Source organism: Nerophis lumbriciformis, linkage group LG05 (assembly GCF_033978685.3).
Source record: "Nerophis lumbriciformis linkage group LG05, RoL_Nlum_v2.1, whole genome shotgun sequence".
In the NCBI taxonomy this organism is placed as follows: domain Eukaryota; kingdom Metazoa; phylum Chordata; class Actinopteri; order Syngnathiformes; family Syngnathidae; genus Nerophis; species Nerophis lumbriciformis.
The window spans coordinates 12,030,480-12,053,536 of record NC_084552.2 but is presented as its reverse complement, the minus strand read 5'-3'; the positions used below and the strand labels follow the sequence as shown (position 1 = coordinate 12,053,536).

At 38.2% G+C, this 23,057-nt stretch overlaps 1 protein-coding gene across 1 annotated transcript in view; it reads left to right on the top strand.

The window, feature by feature from the left end:
- Positions 1-23,057, top strand: part of nav3 (neuron navigator 3) — a 571,589-nt gene that overhangs the window by 537,708 nt on the left and 10,824 nt on the right. The window contains exons 29-35 of the mRNA XM_072913146.1: positions 3,621-3,774; positions 9,446-9,632; positions 12,060-12,157; positions 12,234-12,329; positions 16,061-16,226; positions 16,304-16,539; positions 20,186-20,340. Coding sequence (XP_072769247.1) covers positions 3,621-3,774; positions 9,446-9,632; positions 12,060-12,157; positions 12,234-12,329; positions 16,061-16,226; positions 16,304-16,539; positions 20,186-20,340 — 1,092 coding nt within the window. The remainder of the gene's footprint in view (positions 1-3,620; positions 3,775-9,445; positions 9,633-12,059; positions 12,158-12,233; positions 12,330-16,060; positions 16,227-16,303; positions 16,540-20,185; positions 20,341-23,057) is intronic.

Below are 23,057 nucleotides of genomic sequence, written 5' to 3'. Positions count from 1 at the left end.
GTTGGAACGGTTTGAATCGGGTGGAAAATGTGGAAGGAGTATTCGTGTGGAAATAGGGCTTTGAAAAACCAGGAATTTTAGGAAATTCTGGAATTTTGTTGAACTTGGAAAAGGAATAGTTTGAATTCCCAGGATAGTGGAATGTGTTGAAGGTGGAATGGTTTGAATAGGTTGAAAAAAATGCGGAATTGGTGAAAGTTTGAAAAATGGCCAAATCATTTTAAATGGGGAAAATGTCCTGGAAAACGGGAAATCTGGGAATTTTCAGGAAACAAATAGGCTGAACAGTTTGAAGTTGAAACGGTCTTGGGAAAGGAGTAGTTTGAATTCCCAGTATAGTGGAATGTGTTGAAGGTGGAATGGTTTGAATAGGTTGAAACATGTGGAAATGGTGAAAGTTTGAAAAATGGCCAAATCATTTTAAATGGGAAAAATGTCCTGGAAATCTGGGAATTTTCGGGAAACGAATAGGCTGAACAGTTTGAAGTTGGAACGGTTTGAATCGGGTGAAAAATGTGGAAGGAATATTCGTGTGGAAATAGGGCTTTGAAAAACCAGGAATTTTAGAAAATCCTGGAATTTTGTTGAACTTGGAAAGGGAGTAGTTTGAATTCCCAGGATAGTGGAAAGTGTTGAAGGTGGAATGGTTTGAATAGGTTGAAACATGTGGAAATGGTAAAAGTGAAAAATGGCCAAATCATTTTAAATGGGAAAAATGTCCTGGAAATCTGGGAATTTTTGGAATTTGTCAAGGGAAACAAATAGGCTGAACAGTTTGAAGTTGGAACGGTTTGAATCGGGTGAAAAATGTGGAAGGAGTATTCGCTTGGAAATAGGGCTTTGGAAAACCAGGAATTTTTAGGGAATTTTGTTGAACTTGGAAAATTAGTAGTATGAATTCCCAGGATAGTGGAATGTGTTGAAGGTGGAATGGTTTGAATAGGTTGAAAAAAATGCGGAATTGGTGAAAGTTTGAAAAATGGCCAAATCATTTTAAATGGGGAAAATGTCCTGGAAAACGGGAAATCTGGGAATTTTCAGGAAACAAATAGGCTGAACAGTTTGAAGTTGGAACGGTTTGAATCGGGTGAAAAATGTGCAAGGAGTATTCATGTGGAAATAGGGCTTTGAAAAACCAAGAATTTTAGAAAATCCTGGAATTTTGTTGAACTTGGAAAAGGAGTAGTTTGAATTTCCAGGATAGTGGAATGTGTTGAAGGTGGAATGGTTTGAATAGGTTGAAACGTGGAAATGGTGAAAGTTTGAAAAATGGCCAAATCGTTTTAAATGGTAAAAATGTCCTGGAAAACGGGAAATCTGGGAATTTTCGGGAAACGAATAGGCTGAACAGTTTGAAGTTGGAACGGTTTGAATCGGGTGAAAAATGTGGAAGGAGTATTCGTGTGGAAATAGGGCTTTGAAAAACCAGGAATGTTAGAAAATCCTGGAATTTTATTGAACTTGGAAAAGGAGTAGTTTGAATTCCCAGGATAGTGGAAAGTGTTGAAGGTGGAATGGTTTGAATAGGTTGAAACAAGTGGAAATGGTGAAAGTTTGAAAAATGGCCAAATTGTTTTAAATGGGAAAAACATCCTGGAAAACGGGAAATCTGGGAATTTTCAGGAAACGAATAGGCTGAACAGTTTGAAGTTGGAACGGTTTGAATCGGGTGAAAAATGTGCAAGGAGTATTCGTGTGGAAATAGGGCTTTGAAAAACCAGGAATTTTGTTGAACTTGGAAAAGGAGTAGTTTGAATTCCCAGGATAGTGGAATGTGTTGAAGGTAGAATGGTTTGAATAGGTTGAAAAAATGCGGAAATGGTGAAAGTTTGAAAAATGGCCAAATCATTTTAAATGGGAAAAATGTCCTGGAAATCTGGGAATTTTCGGGAAACAAATAGGCTGAACAGTTTGAAGTTGGAACGGTTTGAATCGGGTGAAAAATGTGGAAGGAGTATTCGTGTGGAAATAGGGCTTTGGAAAACCAGGAATTTTAGGAAATTCTGGAATTTTGTTGAACTTGGAAAAGGAGTAGTTTGAGTTTCCAGGAATGGCCAAATCATTTTAAATGGGAAAAATGTCCTGGAAAACCGTGAAATCTGGGAATTTGGGGAATTTGTCATGGAAACCCGCGATTCCCCAATAGGCTGAACAGTTTGAAGTTGGAACGGTTTGAATCGGGTGGAAAATGTGGAAGGAGTATTCGTGTGGAAATAGGGCTTTGAAAAACCAGGAATTTTAGGAAATTCTGGAATTTTGTTGAACTTGGAAAAGGAATAGTTTAAATTCCCAGGATAGTGGAATGTGTTGAAGGTGGAATGGTTTGAATAGGTTGAAACATGTAGAAATGGTGAAAGTTTGAAAAATGGCCAAATCATTTTTAATGGGAAAAATGTCCTGGAAATCTGGGAATTTTTGGAATTTGTCAAGGGAAACGAATAGGCTGAACAGTTTGAAGTTGGAACGGTTTGAATCGGGTGAAAAATGTGGAAGGAGTATTCGCGTGGAAATAGGGCTTTGGAAAACCAGGAATTTTAGGGAATTTTGTTGAACTTGGAAAATGAGTAGTTTGAATTCCCAGGATAGTGGAATGTGTTGAAGGTGGAATGGTTTGAATAGGTTGAAACACGTGGAAATGGTGAAAGTTTGAAAAATGGCCAAATCATTTTAAATGGGAAAAATGTCCTGGAAAACGGGAAATCTGGGAATTTTCGGGAAACGAATAGGCTGAACAGTTTGAAGTTGGAACGGTTTGAATGGGGTGAAAAATGTGGAAGGAGTATTCGTGTGGAAATAGGGCTTTGAAAAACCAGGAATTTTAGAAAATCCTGGAATTTTGTTGAACTTGGAAAAGGAGTAGTTTGAATTTCCAGGATAGTGGAATGTGTTGAAGGTTGAATGGTTTGAATAGGTTGAAAAAAATGCAAAAATGGTGAAAGTTTGAAAAATGGCCAAATTATTTTAAATGGGAAAAATGTCCTGGAAAACCATTTTTAGTGTAGAAAAGCATACGTGTGAATGTTTTGGAGCATTCACACACTTCCAAACAAAAAATAAAATAAAAATAAAAAATAAACTAAAATTTGACCTTTTTTGTATTTGGCATAGTTTGTATATATTATTAATGTTGTAAATACACATCTTTATATATCTAGTAAAGGTTGGTCCTAAAGAGGTAGGCATTTTTCTCAGGTCTCAAGAAGGTAAGAAATACATAAACGTGTGTGTGTGTGTGTGTGTGTGTGTGTGCAGTGTGTGTGTGTGTGTGTGTGTGTGTGTGTGTGTGTGTGTGTGTGTGTGTGTGTGTGTGTGTGTGTGTGTGTGTGTGTGCAGTGTGTGTGTGTGTGTGTGTGACTTTGCCGTGCATCACCATGACTACCATCAACATCATCACTGCAGCTGACACCACAAATATCCATTTAAAGCATGCAAGTGTGCTTGCGGTCTTTTTGACACTTTTCCTACTGAACATGGGAAGATTCAGCTCCAAATGACCTTTAATGCTCCCTTTGCCAGTTTCCCTCCCTGACTCCACCCCCTAAAAAAAAGTTGTGTATTTCTGTGTTTGTGTTTGGTGTGAGTAACCCTCTAAGTACCCCCTTCACCCGTCCCGGCTGCAGGCTGTGCGAATGCACGGAGGCCGAGGCCCAAATTATCCTCCAGCTGAAGAACGAGCTGAGGGAGAAGGAGCTCAAGCTGACGGACATCCGCCTGGAGGCGCTAAGCTCCGCCCACCACCTGGACCAGATCCGGGAGGCGATGAATCGCATGCAGGTGAGGTTTATCAGACCTAAGCCGAGGTTTTATTTCTTTCTTTCTGGGGATGGCATGGCGCGGTTGGTAGAGTGGCCTGTGCCAGCAATCTGAGGGTTCCTGGTTGGATCCCCAGCTTCTACCAACCTAGTCACATCCGTTGTGTCCTTGAGCAAGACACTTCACCCTTGCTCCTGATGGGTCGTGGTTAGGGCCTTGCATGGCAGCTCCCGCCATCAGTGTGTGAATGTGGAAATAGTGTCAAAGCGCTTTGAGTGCCTTCAAGGTACAAACCCCGTTTCCATATGAGTTGGGAAATTGTGTTAGATGTAAATATAAACAGAATACAATGATTTGCAAATCATTTTCAACCCATATTCAGTTGAATATGCTACAAAGACAACATATTTGATGTTCAAACTGATAAACATTTCCTTTGAACAACACTCAGTAAACGTTTGGGAACTGAGGAGACACATTTTTGAAGCTTCTCAGGTGGAATTCTTTCCCATTCTTGCTTGATGTACAGCTTAAGTTGTTCAACAGTCCGGGGGTCTCCGTTGTGCTATTTTAGGCTTCATAATGCGCCACACATTTTCAATGGGAGACAGGTCTGGACTACAGGCAGGCCAGTCTAGTACCCGCACTCTTTTACTATGAAGCCACGTTGATGTAACACGTGGCTTGGCATTGTCTTGCTGAAATAAGCAGGGGCGGCCATGGTAACGTTGCTTGGATGGCAACATATGTTGCTCCAAAACCTGTATGTACCTTTCAGCATTAATGGTGCCTTCACAGATGTGTAAGTTACCCATGTCTTGGGCACTAATACACCCCCATACCATCACACATGCAGGCTTTTCCACTTTCCGCCTATAACAATCCGGATGGTTCTTTTCCTCTTTGGTCCGGAGGACACGACGTCTACAGTTTCCAAAAACAATTTGAAATGTGAACTCGTCAGACCACAAAACACTTTTCCACTTTGTATCAGTCCATCTTAGATGAGCTCAGGCCTAGCGAAGCCGACGGCGTTTCTGGGTGTTGTTGATAAACGGTTTTCGCCTTGCATAGGAGAGTTTTAACTTGCACTTACAGATGTAGCGACCAACTGTAGTTACTGACAGTGGGTTTCTGAAGTGTTCCTGAGCCCATGTGGTGATATCCTTTACACACTGATGTCGCTTGTTGATGCAGTACAGCCTGAGGGATCGAAGGTCACAGGCTTAGCTGCTTACGTGCAGTGATTTCTCCAGATTCTCTGAACCCTTTGATGATATTACGGAGCGTCGATGGTGAAATCCCTAAATTCTTTGCAATAGCTGGTTGAGAAAGGTTTTTCTTAAACTGTTCAACAATTTGCTCACGCATTTGTTGACAAAGTGGTGACCCTCGCCCCATCCTTGTTTGTGAATGACTGAGCATTTCATGGAATCTACTTTTATACCCAATCATGGCACCCACCTGTTCCCAATTTGCCTGTTCACCTGTGGGATGTTCCAAATAAGTGTTTGATGAGCATTCCTCAACTTTATCAGTATTTATTGCCACCTTTCCCAACTTCTTTGTCACGTGTTGCTGGCATCAAATTCTAAAGTTAATGATTATTTGCAACAACAAAAAAAGTTTATCAGTTTGAACATCAAATATGTTGTCTTTGTAGCATATTCAACTGAATATGGGTTGAAAATGATTTGCAAATCATTGTATTCCGTTTATATTTACATCTAACACAATTTTCCAACTTATATGGAAACGGGGTTTGTATATATATATATGTATATATATATATATATATATATATATACTGTATATATATGTATATATATATATGTATATATATATATATATATATATATATATATATATATATATATATATATATATATATATATATGTATATGTATATACATAATTCTGTAACCCAGTGTGGCCCCCAAGTCAAAAAGTTTGGACACTCCTGCTGTAAACCTATAATTTATACAGTGTTTTAAAAAAATGCATACATTTAAAAGCTATAATAAAATACTTTAACGGCACACAGGTAAAAAAAAATACTACAATATTTAATTGTTAGGCAACATGGGTTATATATTGTATGTCATAATAAGATCCAAGTTCAGTCAATGTTACTCAATAACCAATATTTTGCAAGAAAAAGTGCATGGGAAGTTTATTCCAGTCTTTTTGTGTGATAATAGTACTAATACAGTACAAGATGATACAGTATTATTATAATTGCACGGACGCTGAGTCAAATCATATCCCAAGGCCAAAGCTTCACACTGCCTCCTTTGTAGAAGCCAATAAATAATCTTCCCTCTGATCTTGTAAGGCGTCTTATCGGAGACTTGACCTACAGAGTCAGGCTCACTCGCCCTTGATGATCACAAAACGTCGCTCACAGCCCATAATTCCCCCGCACTGATTTAGCAATAACAACACCAGTGATGTTGGCTCTTTGAAAAGTTGGAGTACAAACTAAGTAAGCCAGCTCTTTGAATGCTGTTTGATTGGGGCTCAAGCAAGTAAAAGTCAAGAACATGGCACTACTTACAGTCCTGGTCAAAAGTGTACATACACTTGTAAAGAACATCATGTCATGGCTGTCTTGAGTTTACAATCATTTCTACAACTCTTATTTTTGTGTGATAGAGTGATTGGAGCACATACTTGTTGGTCACAAAAAACATTCATGAAGTTTGCTTCTTTTATGAATTTATTATGGGTCTACTGAAAATGTGCTGGGTCAAAAGTATACATACAGCAATGTTAATATTTGCTTACATGTCCCTTGGCAAGTTTACCTGCAATAAGGCGCTTTTGGTAGCCATCCACAAGCTTCTGCTTGACCACTTGACCACAAAATTGGTGCAGTTCAGCTAAATGTGTTGCTTTTCTGACATGGACTTGTTTCTTCAGCATTGTCCACACGTATAGGATAGGATAGGACTTTATTGTCATTGCACAAGTACAAACCCCGTTTCCATATGAGTTGGGAAATTGTGTTCGATGTAAATATAAACGGAATACAATGATTTGCAAATCATTTTCAACCCATATTCAGTTGAATATGCTACAAAGACAACAAATTTGATGTTCAAACTGATTAAAAAAAAAACGTTTTTATTAACTTTAGAATTTGATGCCAGCAACACGTGACAAAGAAGTTGGGAAAGGTGGCAATAAATACTGATAAAGTTGAGGAATGCTCATCAAACACTTATTTGGAACATCCCACAGGTGAACAGGCTAATTGGGAACAGGTGGGTGCCATGATTGGGTATAAAAGTAGATTCCATGAAATGCTCAGTCATTCACAAACAAGGATGGGGCGAGGGTTACCACTTTGTCATTAAATGCATGAGCAAATTGTTGAACAGTTTAAGAAAAACCTTTCTCAACCAGCTATTGCAAGGAATTTAGGGATTTCACCATCTACGGTCCGTAATATCATCAAAGGGTTCAGAGAATCTGGAGAAATCACTGCACGTAAGCAGCTAAGCCCGTGACCTTCCATCCCTCAGGCTGTACTGCATCAACAAGCGACATCAGTGTGTAAAGGATATCACCACATGGGCTCAGGAACACTTCAGAAACCCACTGTCAGTAACTACAGTCGGTCGCTACATCTGTAAGTGCAAGTTAAAACCATACTTGCCAACCTTGAGACCTCCGATTTCGGGAGGTGGGGGGCTGGGGGTGGGTGGCGTGGTCGGGGGTGGGACTGGGGCGTGGTTGTGGGCGGGCGCGTGGTTAAGAGGGGAGGTTTATATTGACAGCTAGAATTCACCAAGTCAAGTATTTCATATATATATATATATATATATATATATATATATATATATATATATATATGGGGGTGGGGGTGGGGTGGGGGGGCGTGGTCAAGGGTGGGACTGGGGCGTGGTTAAGAGGGGAGGTGTATATTGACATACATATATATACGTATATATATATATATATATATATATATATATGTATATATATATATCTACATCCTGAAAATATGCTAACAAAACTGTGTTTAGATAATTGATACTTCAAACTTGCATAAATAAATCTTAAGGACATAATATAACTTGGCTTCTGAGAGTTTCAAAATGTAATGAATAAAATGCTAAAGTTGTTGATAAACAAGCAATTATTTTAATAATTAAATATGGTCATTTTAAATGAATTATTATGATCATTTAAAATTAATTATTTCATATATGTTTATTTTAATGTATAATTCTATGACTGGATGTAATAAGGAGTCAGAAAAAATACAAATAAAAACACAATTAATTTTGATGTTTTTAGCAAAATATAGTAAAAATGTATTTAGTTTTTTTTGTAATTAATAAATATATTTATTTTTAGGTAAGATAAACATAATAATACAATGTGTCTCTAGTCTGGATGATTTAGTTCTTGTCACCCTGTTGTCCTCCTGTCATAAAAAAAAAGACTGTCCTCACTCAGGTACGCATGGAGCTGGAGGGGGCGTGGCCTCCAGCTCCGGCTGAAAATCGGGAGATTTTCGGGAGAATATTTGTCCCGGGAGGTTTTCGGGAGAGGCGCTGAATTTCGGGAGTCTCCCGGAAAATTCGGGAGGGTTGGCAAGTATGGTTAAAACTCTCCTATGCAAGGCGAAAACCGCTTATCAACAACACCCAGAAACACCGTCGGCTTCGCTGGGCCTTAGCTCATCTAAGATGGACTGATACAAAGTGGAAAAGTGTTCTGTGGTCTGACCAGTCCACATTTCAAATTGTTTTTGGAAATTGTGTACGTCGTGTCCTCCGGACCAAAGAGGAAAAGAACCATCCGGATTGTTATAGGCGCAAAGTGTAAAAGCCAGCATGTGTGATGGTATGGGGGTGTATTAGTGCCCAAGACATGGGTAACTTACACATCTGTGAAGGCACAATTAATGCTGAAAGGTACATACAGGTTTTGGAGCAACATATGTTGCCATCCAAGCAACGTTACCATTGACGCCCCTGCTTATTTCAGCAAGACAATGCCAAGCCACGTGTTACATCAACGTAGCTTCATAGTAAAAGAGTGTGGGTACTAGACTGGCCTGCCTGTAGTTCAGACCTGTCTCCCATTGAAAATGTGTGGCGCATTATGAAGCCTAAAATAGCACAACGGAGACCCCCGGACTGTTGAACAACTTAAGCTGTACATCAAGCAAGAATGGGAAAGAATTCCACTTCAAAAATGTGTCTCCTCAGTTCCCAAACGTGTGTTGTTAAAAGGAAAGGCCATGTAACACAGTGGTGAACATGCCCTTTCCCAACTACTTTGGCACGTGTTGCAGCCATGAAATTCTAAGTTAATTATTATTTGCAAAAAAAAAAAAAAGTTTATGAGTTTGAACATCAAATATGTTGTCTTTGTAGCATATTCAACTGAATATGGGTTGAAAAGGATTTGCAAATCATTGTATTCCGTTTATATTTACATCTAACACAATTTCACAACTCATATGGAAACGGGGTTTGTAATACGGGACGAACCGGCCAACGAACCCCCCACATATGTTATACCTTCGGAAAGGGGGAAATTTCAACAATACCAGGGCACGGGAATTTTCGAGTTCTTATATTTATTATTCATTTGGACTACTTTAGTTTTCTCTACTCATGGAAAAATGTGGGGGTTTTTTTCCCTTCATCTTCATCCTTGTCTTCCTTTCCAGAACGAGATCGAGACGTTAAAAGCGGAGAACGACCGCCTCAAGTCCAGCGGCAACGCCACGCCGACGGCCACGCCCGTCAAGACGGCCCGGCCGCCCTCCGAGACCTCCAGCACGTCCTCGTCCTCCTCGCGTCAGTCCTTGGGCCTGTCCCTCAACAACCTCAACATCACCGACACCATCATGTCAGGTCAGTTGAGCGTCAGACAATGGCGAGCGTCGCAATCGACTTTGGCAGCCTGACATTTTGTTTCCGAAGTGTGAGAGGAGGAAAAAGTCGCTTCGGCTGACCTTTGATGGTGGGGGAAAAAAAACAGGAAGAAATCAACTCAGAGAGGCCTCGGATGCCAATTAGGACGCAACAAACACATTTTGTGGGTTGTGTGGAAACACGGAGTAGATTATATATATACTGGATCTTCATTAAACATGTCAAAAGTAGGATTTTACTGTTCATAATCCAACAAAAGTTCCTTCCTCACTTACTTGTCTCGTAATTAAAAAAGACAAGATATTTAACGTTCGCACTGGAAAACAGTGTTATTTTTTGCAAATATTAGCTCATTTGGAACTTGTTTCAAAAAAGCTGGCACAAGTGGCAAAAAAGACTGAGGAAGTTGAGGAATGCTCATCAAACACTTGTTTGGAACATCCCACAGGTGAACGGGCTAATTGGGAACAGGTGGGTGCCATGATTGGGTATAAAAGCAGCTTCCGTGAAATGCTCAGTCGTTCGCAAACCAGGACGGGGCGAGGGTCACCACTTTGTCGACAAATGCGTGAGCAAATTGTTGAACAGTTTAAGAAAAACCTTTTTCAACCAGCTATTGCAAGGAATTTAGGGATTTCACCATCTACGGTCCGTAATATCATCAAAGGGTTCAGAGAATGTGGAGAAATCACTGCACGTAAGCAGCTAAGCCCGTGACCTTCCATCCCTCAGGCTGTACTGCATCAACAAGCGACATCAGTGTGTAAAGGATATCACCACATGGGCTCAGGAACACTTCAGAAACCCACTGTCAGTAACTACAGTCGGTCGCTACATCTGTAAGTGCAAGTTATAACTCCCCTATGCAAGGCGAATACCGTTTATCAACAACACCCAGAAACGCCGTCGGCTTCGCTGGGCCTGAGCTCATCTAAGATGGACTGATACAAAGTGGAAAAGTGTTCTGTGGTCTGACGAGTCCACATTTCAAATTGTTTTTGGAAAATGTGGACGTCGTGTCATCCGGACCTAAGAGGAAAAGAACCATCCGGATTGTTATAGGCGCAAAGTGTAAAAGCCAGCATCTGTGATGGTATGGGGGTGTATTAGTGCCCAAGACATGGGTAACTGACACATCTGTGAAGGGTCACCACTTTGTCAACAAATGCGTGAGCAAATTGTTGAACAGTTTAAGAACAACATTTCGCAACAAGCTATTGTAAGGAATTTAGGGATTTCACCATCTACGGTCCGTAATATCCTCAAAAGGTTCAGAGAATCTGGAGAAATCACTGCACGTAAGCGATGATAACACGGACCTTCGATCAATCTGGGGATACTGCATCAAAAAGCGACATCGGCGTGTAAAGGATATCACCACATGGGCTCAGGAACACTTCAGAAAAACCACTGTCAGTAACTACAGTTGGTCGCTTCAACTGTAAGTGCAAGGTAAAACTCTACTATGGAAAACCAAAGCCATTTATCAACAACACCCAGAAAGTGGAAAAGTGTTCTGTGGTCTGACGAGTCATCATTTCAAATTGTTTTTGGAAACTGTGGACCAAAGAGGAAATGAACCATCCGGATTGTTCTAGGCGCAAAGTTCAAAAGCCAGCATCTGTGATGGTATGGGGGTGTATTAGTTATTATTATTATTATTATTATAGAGGTTTATTTGAATTAGGGACAGATACAAAAACATAGACATCGGAAACAGTTATCCAATGTATGCATCATAGTGTTTCTAGCCAAAGCTCGTCATTTAGTGCCCAAAGCATGGGTAACTTACACATCTGTGAAGGCACCATTAATGCTGAAAGGTACATACAGGTTTGGGAGTAACATATTGTAAGCTTTTTCTACTTACAGTCCCACAGATTCACACTGGAAGCCGGTAGCGCAGAGTTGACAGGGTTTAATATGTTTTTTGCAGTTCTTCAATACGTACTTTTGTTGACTTTTCCGTCTCTCCGATCCTCCTCCTCCTGCACCCGGCCGCTCGCTGTTAAAGACAACAGATGATTAGTTCAACACGTACCACCTGTGCAAACTAATCATCTACCAGCTGTGTCTCGCCGTCAGCACATGCCACGCCCCCGTCTGATGGCGCTCTGTTTTCAGCACCCTGGACAGAGGCGCTGATCTTTACCCCTGCAGCGCGCTGATCACAATCCCCTTCCACACATATGTTGTGCCGTCCAAGCAATGTTAGCACGGACGCCCCTGCTTATTTCAGCAAGACAATGCCAAGCCACATGTTACAACAGCGTGGCTTCATAGTAAAAGAGTGCGGGTACCAGACTGGCCTGCCTGTTAAGTTTATGATCCGTGCTGCACACTGACTACTGTAAGATTGGTTCCTAAATTGTGCTCAGTAGCTAAAAACTTGTGTTGCTCATTTAGATATTCTACTGGACGACAGCTACGATGGAAACCTGCGCAAGGAAGGTCGCAGTGTGCGGATCGTGGTTCACATCAACAGTGGACCAAGTAGAACCATGGTCAGTTCTCATCTTCTATGTTGTTGTGCGTTCTCCTGGCAGATACTCCTTACACCCGCTCTTGTCCAACATGCAGGGCACGCAAATGCGGGAGTACCTGATTGGCTCGATAGGCGTGAGTGGGAAGACCAAGTGGGACGTCTTGGACGGCGTCATTAGACGCCTCTTTAAGGTAGCGCCGTGCAAACGTCTTTAAAGGGGAACTGCAGCTTTTTTATTTGTTTTGTCTATTTTTCAAACTCCTTATGTAAGACAAGAACACATCTTTTTTTTAATGCATTCTAAATATTAAATAAACACTAGCAAGAGCCAGCTAACAATGACGCTAATAGGTGTTGACGTATTCCGTCTATAAAGTGCTCTAAAAAACCTCCAAAAACTTAATCAAGGTTTTATATACACACTGTAAGTATATATGTAGTATCTAGTAACATTCATAATAACATGTAATACATACATGATGTAAGTATATATGTAGTATCTAGTAACATTCTTAATAACATGTAATATATACATGATGTAAGTATATATGTAGTATCTAGTAACATTCATAATAACATGTAATATATACACACTAAGTATATATGTAGTATCTAGTAACATTCATAATAACATGTTATATATACATGATGTAAGTGTATATGTAGTATCTCGTAACATTCATAATAACATGTAATATATACTTGATGTAAGTATATATGTAGTATCTAGTAACATTCATAATAACATGTAATATATACATAATGTAAGTATATATGTAGTATCTAGTAACATTCATAATAACATGTAATATATACATGATGTAAGTATATATGTAGTATCTAGCAACATTCATAATAACATGTAATATATACATGATGTAAGTATATATGTAGTATCTGGTAACATTCATAATAACATGTAATATATACATGATGTAAGTATATATGTAGTATCTAGCAACATTCATAATAACATGTAATATATACATGATGTAAGTATATATGTAGTATCTGGTAACATTCATAATAACATGTAATATATACATGATGTAAGTATATATGTAGTATCTAGTAACATTCATAATAACATGTAATATATACATGATGTAAGTGTATATGTAATGTAGTAACATTCATAATAACATGTAATATATACATGATGTAAGTATATATGTAGTATCTAGCAACATTCATAATAACAAGTAATATATACATGATGTAAGTATATATGTAGTATCTAGTAACATTCATAATAACATGTAATATATACACACTAAGTATATATGTAGTATCTAGTAACATTCATAATAACATGTTATATGTACATGATGTAAGTGTATATGTAGTATCTCGTAACATTCATAATAACATGTAATATATACATGATGTAAGTATATATGTAGTATCTAGTAACATTCATAATAACATGTAATATATACATAATGTAAGTATATATATATAGTATCTAGTAACATTCATAATAACATGTAATATATACATGATGTACGCATATATGTAGTATGTAGCAACATTTATAATAACATGTAATATATACATGATGTAAGTATATATGTAGTATCTAGTAACATTCATAATAACATGTAATATATACACACTAAGTATATATGTAGTATCTAGTAACATTCATAATAACATGTTATATATACATGATGTAAGTATATATGTAGTATCTGGTAACATTCATAATAACATATAATATATACATGATGTAAACATATATGTAGTATCTAGTAACATTCATAATAAAATGTAATATATACATGATGTAAACATATATGTAGTATCTAGTAACATTCATAATAACATATAATATATACATGATGTAAGTATATATGTAGTATCTAGTAACATTCATTATAACATGTAATATATACATGATGTAAGTATATATGTAGTATCTAGTAACATTCATAATAACATGTAATATTTACGTATTAATTACACAGACACATCACAATGTTCACTTTGGGGACGGCGTGGCGCGGTGGGTTCCTGGTTCAATCCCGACCTTGTAACGACGTCACCACGTCCGTTGTGTCCTTGAGCAAGACACTTCACCCTTGCTTTTGATGGGTTAGGGCCTTGCATGGCAGCTCCCGCCATCAGCGTGTGAAAGGGTGAATGTGGAAATAGTGTCAAAGCGCTTTGACTACCTTGAAGGTAGAAAAGCGCTATACAAGTATAACCCATTTACCATTTACTTTACTTTCAACAACAAGACTACTAATCATGACAGACTTGATGAAAGACAACAAAGACTACTTTGGACTAATGATGATCCAGAAACGACTATTTTTTAACCTGAATATAAGGAGGATGATCAACAAGTTTTAGAAGCTGTGTGCTAAACAGACGCAGCTTTAGTCAAACACTAAGTATCATGTAGCAGTATTGCTAAGTGCTAAACAAGACATGCAAACATAATAAAACAACCACTTACTGTACAATGTCTGCTCTCACTGGGATGTTTATATATTCCCCTTTACATGAACAATTCACCATAATCCTCACAAAAGGGTGAAAAAAATCCATTTTTTTCGTGTCTTTCTGGCCACCATTTACTTTCCCTTCAACAACAACAACAAGACTACTAATCATGACAGACTTGATGAAAGACAACAAAGACTACTTCAGTACAAATGATGATCCAGAAACGTCTATTTTTGAGCTTGAGAATAAGGAGGATGATCGACAAGTTTTAGGAGCCGTGTGCTAAACAGACGCAGCTTTAGTCAAACACTAAGCATCATGTCGCGGTATTGCTAAGTGCTAAAAAAGACATGCAAACATAATAAAACAATCACGTACTGTACAATGTCTGCTCTCACTGGGATGTTTATATATTCCCCTTTACATGAACAATTCACCATAATCCTCACAAAGGGTGAAAAAAATACCGTTTTTTCGTGTCTTTCTGGCCACCATTTACTTTCCCTTCAACAACAACAAGACTACTAATCATGACAGACTTGATGAGAGACAACAAAGACTACTTCGGGACTAATGATGATCCAGAAACTTCTATTTTTGAGCCTGAGTATAAGTAGGACGATCTACAAGTTTTAGAAGCTGTATGCTAAACAGACGCAGCTTTAGTCAAACACTAAGCATCATGTCGCGGTATTGCTAAGTGCTAAACAAGACATGCAAACATAATAAAACAACCACTTACTGTACAATGTCTGCTCTCACTGGGATGTTTATATATTCCCCTTTACATGAACAATTCACCATAATCCTCACAAAAGTGTGGAGAAAAAAATACATTTTTTTCATGTCTTTCTGGCCATCTCCGGGTCTAAGTTGGACGTCAAAGTTGACCAACGTGTGGGTTTATGTCCACAACCTTCTACTATCCAGGTGAGAGACATGATTTATCATCTAGAATTAACTTTCACCAACTCAGAGGCGATGCAGCAGCTCAATACGTCAATATATGTCAATAAAACCTACTCAGTGGCCTGGTGGTTAGAGTGTCCGCCCTGAGATCGGTAGGTTGTGAGTTCAAACCCCGGCCGAGTCATACCAAAGACTATAAAAATGGGACCCATTACCTCCCTGCTTGGCACTCAGCATCAAGGGTTGGAATTGGGGGTTAAATCACCAAAAATGATTCCCAGGCGCGGCCACAGCTGCTGCTCACTGCTCCCCTCACCACACATGTTAATATTCAGGTCACGACATGTAAATAGAGTATTGTTGGCACTTTTTGCATGTTTTTTTGGGGAGCGTTGTGGGCAAAATAGTGTGCTCTCGTCAGCTGCATTGTTAGCCACCTCGTGCTTGCCGTATTTTACGATTTAGAATGCATAATGGTAGGCAAAAATCCCCAAAAGAAAGTGCAGTTCCTCTCGAGGTCAGGGTTATGTTTGCAACGTAAAGATGACCAGTGGTCTTGCAGGAGTACGTGTTCCGGGTGGACCCGGTGACCAGCCTCGGTCTGAGCTCGGACAGCATCGTCTGCTACAGGATGGGCGAGGTGGTCCGCGCCCACTCCTCTGAAGTGCCCGAGCTGCTGCCCTGCGGCTACCTGGTGGGCGACAACGTCATCAAGATCCACCTGAAAGGTGCGGCGGAGAGGAAAGATGGCGCTCTGTGACGGGAGGAGAGGAAGTCACCTGTGGTTCTGCTCCTCTGTCCCCAGGCGTGAAGGACAACAGTGTTGACAGTCTGGTGTTCGACACGCTCATCCCCAAGCCCATCGTCCAGCGGTACCTCAACCTGCTGATGGAGCACCGCCGCATCATCCTGTCGGGGCCGAGCGGCACCGGCAAGTCCTTCCTGGCCGCCAAGCTGGCCGAGTTCATGGTTTCCCAGATGGGCCAGGAGGTGACGGAGCACAACGTGGCCCGCTTCAACGTGGACCAGAACTCCAGCAAGGTCAGAAACGCCTACCCTTCCTCGTCGACCAAGTAGAGAGTAGGACCGGTGTTGCGTGGAACATCAACTAGCAAAAATAAACTAAGATCAAATAGTAATTAAAAAAATGTAAAAATGCCGCCCCTGGTGATTTTAACAGGAGAAATCTGGAACTACCCAAAGAAGTCCCTTTGGTGCCCTCACAAACGATCAGAAATCAGAAAAAAACTTAACTTTCACAGCCAAATTGCTATAATAATAAACATTTAAAATGTCGAATCCATTTCCATTAACATCAGAAAAGGAGGAGCTGATGGGAAAAGAGCGGAATATTCCAAGACCAAATAGAAATAAAAATAGAAAATGATCGCCCTTGGAACTACCCAAATACAAAAGTATGATTTATTACGTTCTCCATCAGGCAGAAGAACATTGATGGGAGAAGTTAGGCACACCATTGATGTTTTACATTTAAATTTGTATGTATATATTTTGGCATATATACGTACTTTTTTTTATTCATATTTATTTTTTACTCGTTTTCATTTATTTATTAGTAAGTAGGCAAAGCAGTGATGTTAAACAATGTATTTTATCTATTTATTTATTACTAAACCAAAACAACCGACAACAACAAGCTGAATTTTATGCGCTGCTCTGCCAACACGCACACACAGAAGTCCCTTTGGTGCCCTCACAAACGATCAGAAATCACAACAATCCTTAACTTTCACAGCCAAATTGCTATAATGATAAACATTTAAAATGTCGAATCCACTCCCATTAACATCAGAAAAGGAGGAGCTGATGGGATAGGAGCGGAATATTCCAAGATCAAATAGAAATAAAAATAGAAAATGATCGTCCTTGGAACTACCCAAATATAAAAGTATGATTTATTACGTTCTCCATCAGGCAGAAGAACATTGATGGGAGAAGTTAGGCACAGCATTGATGTTTTACATTTAAATTTGTATGTATTTATTTCGACATATATACATACTTTGTTTTATTTATATTTATGTTTTACTCGTTTTCATTTATTTATTAGTAAGTAGGCAAAGCATTGATGTTAAACAATGTATTTTATCTATTTATTTATTACTATACCAAAACAACGGACAACAACAAGCGGAATTTTATGCGCTGCTCTGCCAACACGCACACACAGAAGTCCCTTTGGTGCCCTCACAAACGATCAGAAATCATAAAAATCCTTAACTTTCACAGCCAAATTGCTATAATAATAAACATTTAAAATGTCGAATCCACTTCCATTAACATCAGAAAAGGAGGAGCTGATGAGAAAGGAGCGGAATATTCCAAGACCAAATAGAAATAAAAATAGAAAATGATCGCCCTTGGAACTACCCAAATATAAAACTATGATTTAGTATGTTCTCCATCAGGCAGAAAAAACATTGATGGGAGAAGTTAAGCACACCATTGAGGTTTTACATTTGAATTTTAATGTATTTATTTTGACACATATATGTATTTTGTTTTATTTATATTTATTTTTTACTTGGTGTCATTTATTTAATAAGTAGGCAAAACATTTTATCTAATTATTAGTTAGGTGAGGAAAAAACACAGGCTAATTCATCCCTACGAGCGTGTTTCGCAGGTTTCCCTGCTCTTCAGGGGATTTTATTCAATAAAATTAATCAATTAAAATTACATAAATGACAGAAATATATATCAATATGACAGTATCGTATATATATCGTATATATTGTAGATGACAGAAAATGTATATATTCTTAAAACTTTTTTCGCTAAAATGTCATAAGGATTTTATTCAATAAAATCCCCTGAAGAGCGGGGAAACCTGCGAAACCGGCTTGTAGGGACGAAATAGCCTCCGTATTTTTTCCTGACCTAACAAATAAATACATAAAATACATTGTTTAACGTCAATGTTTTGCCTACTTATAAAAAATAAATATAAATAAAGTACATATATATGTCGAAATAAATACATAAAAATTCAAATGTAAAACCTCAATGGTGTGCCTGACTTCTCCCATCAATGTTCTTCTGCCTGATGGAGAACGTAATAAATCATACTTTTATATTTGGATTGATTTTATTCAATAAAATCCCCTGAAGAGCAGGGAAACCTGAGAAACAGGCTTGTTGGGAAGAAATGGCCTCCGTGTTTTTTCCTGACCTCACGAATATTCCGCTCTACCCCGGTATTGAGCACTGTATAACGGATAAACCACAGTAACCTCGGCTATATTTGATCTATTTGTGTAATTTTAATGTATTAAGTTTAATTTAAAAATGTTTTTACTTGTATCATGTATGCATCAAATGGTATTTAAAGTTAGGCAAAACATTGATTTATGTAGTTGTATTTATTTTTACCTTTGTTTTATTTATCTGATAAATAGGCAAAGCATTTTATTTATGTATTACACATATTATTCTAATTGTATTTAGTTTGATTTAAAAACGTTTTACTTTAATTGTATATTTAATAAATGTTATTTAAAGACAGGCAATTTATTTAATAAGTTCTATTTATATTTATTTATTTAGTTTTACTTGTATTTTCTGTTCTTTTTATAAGTAGGCAAAGCATTCATGTTAATTTTTTTTTCTTTATTTTTTTTTATTGAATTCCAGCATCAGACATTCCTATCCATTACATCATATTCACATACATCATATATCTGTTGTCTGCCCTAAATGTCAAATATTTTTGTTTATATCCCAACCATACCACCCCCCCCCCCCCCAAAAAAAAGAAAGAAACAGCAAAAAAACAAAGTAGTATCTACAAATACATCAATTAAATAAACAAAAAAGAAATCATAATACATTAATAATAATCAGAAATTTAAAAAAAATATATAAACAGATATATATACATATATATATATATATATATATATATATATACACATATACATATACATACATACAGGGAGTAATCCTTTTATTTTCTATATTAAGCATTCATGTTAAATATTTTATTTATTATATATATTATTCTAATTATATTTAGTTATATTTAAAACCGTTTTTATACTTTAATTGTATATTCAAAGGCAGGCAATTTATTTAATAAGTTGTATTTACATTTATTTTTTGTTCATTTTATAAATAGGCAAAGCACTCATGTTAAACATTGTATTTATTATATATGTTATTATAATTATATTTAGTTATACTTAAAACCGTTTTTATATTTTAATTGTGTCTTTAATCAATTTTAACTTAAGGTAGGCGCAAAACATTGATGTTGCACATATTAAATTGCATTTATTTTTATTTCAAAAATGTTTTTACTTGTGTGTCCGTTTGTTTTTTTAAAGGTAGGAACAACAATTGTATTTAAATTGTAAAAAAAAAAAATGGTTTTAATTGTATTTAATTGGACTTAGAATGTAATTTTTTAATTCCATTAGACTGTATTGTTATATATTAGTATGTATTTCAATGGTAGTAATAATAGTAGTTTGCCAAGTGAATAAACATCATTTTTTGAGGTCTATGCTAAGTTGATAGTATATTACAGTCCATGTTTTAAAACTCTACAAACATGTCTATATTGCACAATAAATACATGACTGTAGATATTATCAGACTTATTTTCAGCGTTCACAAGAGCTCGTTAGATATTTGAGTCCTTACCTGGTATTCGCTCCTCCTCCAGGATCTCCGTCAGTACCTGTCCAACCTGGCGGAGCGCTGCAACTCCTCGGGGACGGACCCAAAACTTCCCAGCGTGGTCATTCTGGACAACCTCCATCATGTTGGCTCGCTCAGCGACATATTTAATGGCTTCCTCAAATGCAAGTATCATAAATGGTGAGTCGCTGTAGACCAGGGGAGGTCCAAACGTTCTCCACTGAAGAATAAAAGCATGCATTTGTTATTTTTTCCTCGTCAAAACCAATACAAAGTACAAAACCCAAAAGCAGTGAAGTTGTCACGTTGTGTAAATGGTAAATAAAAAGAGAATACAATGATTTGCAAATCTTTTTCAACTTATATTCAATTGAATAGACTGCAAAGACAAGATATTTAACGTTCGAACTGGGAAATGTTATTTTTTGCAAATATTAGCTCATTTGGTGTTTGACGCCTGCAACGTGTTTCAAAAAAGCTGCCACAAGTGGCAAAAAAGACTGAGAAAGTTGAGGAATGCTCATCAAACACTTATTTGGAGCATCCCACAGGTGAACAGGCTAATTGGGAACAGGTGGGTGCCATGATTGGGTGTAAAAGCAGCTTCCGTGAAATGCTCAGTCATTCACAAACAAGGACGGGGCGAGGGTCACCACTTTGTCAACAAATGCCTGAGCAAATTGTTTACGAACAACATTTCTCAACCAGCTATTGCAAGGAATTTAGGGATTTCACCATCTACGCTCCGTAATATCATCAAAGGGTTCAGAGAATCTGGAGAAATCACTGCACGTAAGCCATGATATTACGGATCTTCGATCCCTCAGGCGGTACTGCATCAGTGTGTGAAGGATATCACCACATGGGCTCAGGAACACTTCAGAAAACCACTGTCAGTAACTACAGTTGTACAAACCCCGGTTCCATATGAGTTGGGAAATTGTGTTGGATGTAAATATTAACGGAATACAATGATTTGCAAATCCTTTTCAACTGAATGCACTACAAAGACAAGATATTTGATGTTCAAACTCATAAACTTTATTTTTTTTTTGCAAATAATAATTAACTTAGAATTTCATGGCTGCAACACGTGCCAAAGTAGTTGGGAAAGGGCATGTTCACCACTGTGTTACATGGCCTTTTCTTTTAACAACACTCAATAAACGATTGGGAACTGAGGAAACTAAATGTTGAACCTTTGAAAGTGGAATTCTTTCCCATTCTTGTTTATGTAGCGCTTCAATTGTTCAACAGTCCGGGGTCTCCGCTGTCGTATTTTACACTTCATAATGCACCACACATTTTCGATGGGAGACAGGTCTGGACTGCAGGCGGGCCAGGAAAGTACCCGCACTCTTTTTTTACGAAGCCACGCTGTTGTAACACGTGCTGAATGTGGCTTGGCATTGTCTTGCTGAAATAAGCAAGGACGGCGCTTAGATGGCAGCATATGTTGTTCCAAAACCTGTATGTACCTTTCAGCATTAATGGTGCCTTCACAGATGTGTAAGTTACCCATGTCTTAGACATTAATACACCCCCATACCATCACAGATGATGCCTTTTGAACTTTGCGTCGATAACAGTCTGGATGGTTCGCTTCCCCTTTGGTCCGGATGACACGATGTCGAATATTTCCAAAAACAATTTGATATGTGGACTCGTAAGACCACAGAACACTTTTCCACTTTGCATGAGTCCATCTTAGATGATCTCGGGCCCAGAGAAGCCGGCGGCGTTTCTGGGTGTTGTTGATAAATGGCTTTCGCTTTGCATAGTAGAGCTTTAACTTGCACTTACAGATGTAGCGACCAACTGTATTTAGTGACAGTGGTTTTCTGAAGTGTTCCTGAGCCCATGTGGTGATATCCTTTAGAGATTGATGTCGGTTTTTGATACAGTGCCGTCTGAGGGATCGAAGGTCATGGTCATTCGATGTTGGTTTCCGGCCATGCCGCTTACGTGGAGTGATTTCTCCAGATTCTCTGAACCTTTTGATGATATTACGGACCGTAGATGGTGACATCCCTAAATTTCTTGCAATTGCACTTTGAGAAACGTTGTTCTTAAACTGTTTGACTATTTGCTCACACAGTTGTTGACAAAGGGGTGTACTTCGCCCCAACCTTTCTTGTGAAAGACTGAGCATTTTTTGGGAAGCTGTTTTTATACCCAATCATGGCACCCACCTGTTCCCAATTAACCTGCATACCTGTGGGATGTTCCAAATAAGTGTTTGATGAGCATTCCTCAACTTTATCAGTATTTATTGCCACCTTTCCCAACTTCTTTGTCACGTGTTGCTGGCATCAAATTCTAAAGTTAATGATTATTTGCAACAAAAAAAAAAGTTTTATCAGTTTGAACATCAAATATGTTGTCTTTGTAACATATTCAACTGAATATGGGTTGAAAATAATTTGCAAATCATTGTATTCCGTTTATATTTACATCTAACACAATTTCCCAACTCATATGGAAACTTGGTTTGTAAGTGCAAGTTAAAAAGTCTACTATGCAAAGCGATCGCCATTTATCAACAACACCCAGAAACGCTTCGCGGGGCCCGAGCTCATCTAAGATGGACTGATATAAAGTGGAAAAGTGTTCTGTGGTCTGTCAATTCCACATTTCAAATTGTTTTCGGAAACTGTGGACGTCGTGTCCTCCGTACCAAAGAGGAAAAGAACCATCCAGACTGTTCTAAGGCGCAAAGTGTAAAAGCCAGCATCTGTGATGGTATGGGGGTGCATTAGTGCCCAAGACATGGGTAACTGTGAAGGTACATACAGGTCTTGGAGCAACATATGTTGCCATCCAAGCAACGTTACCATGGACGCCCCTGCTTATTTCAGCAAGACGATACCAAGCCACCTTCGTAGTAAAAGAGTGCA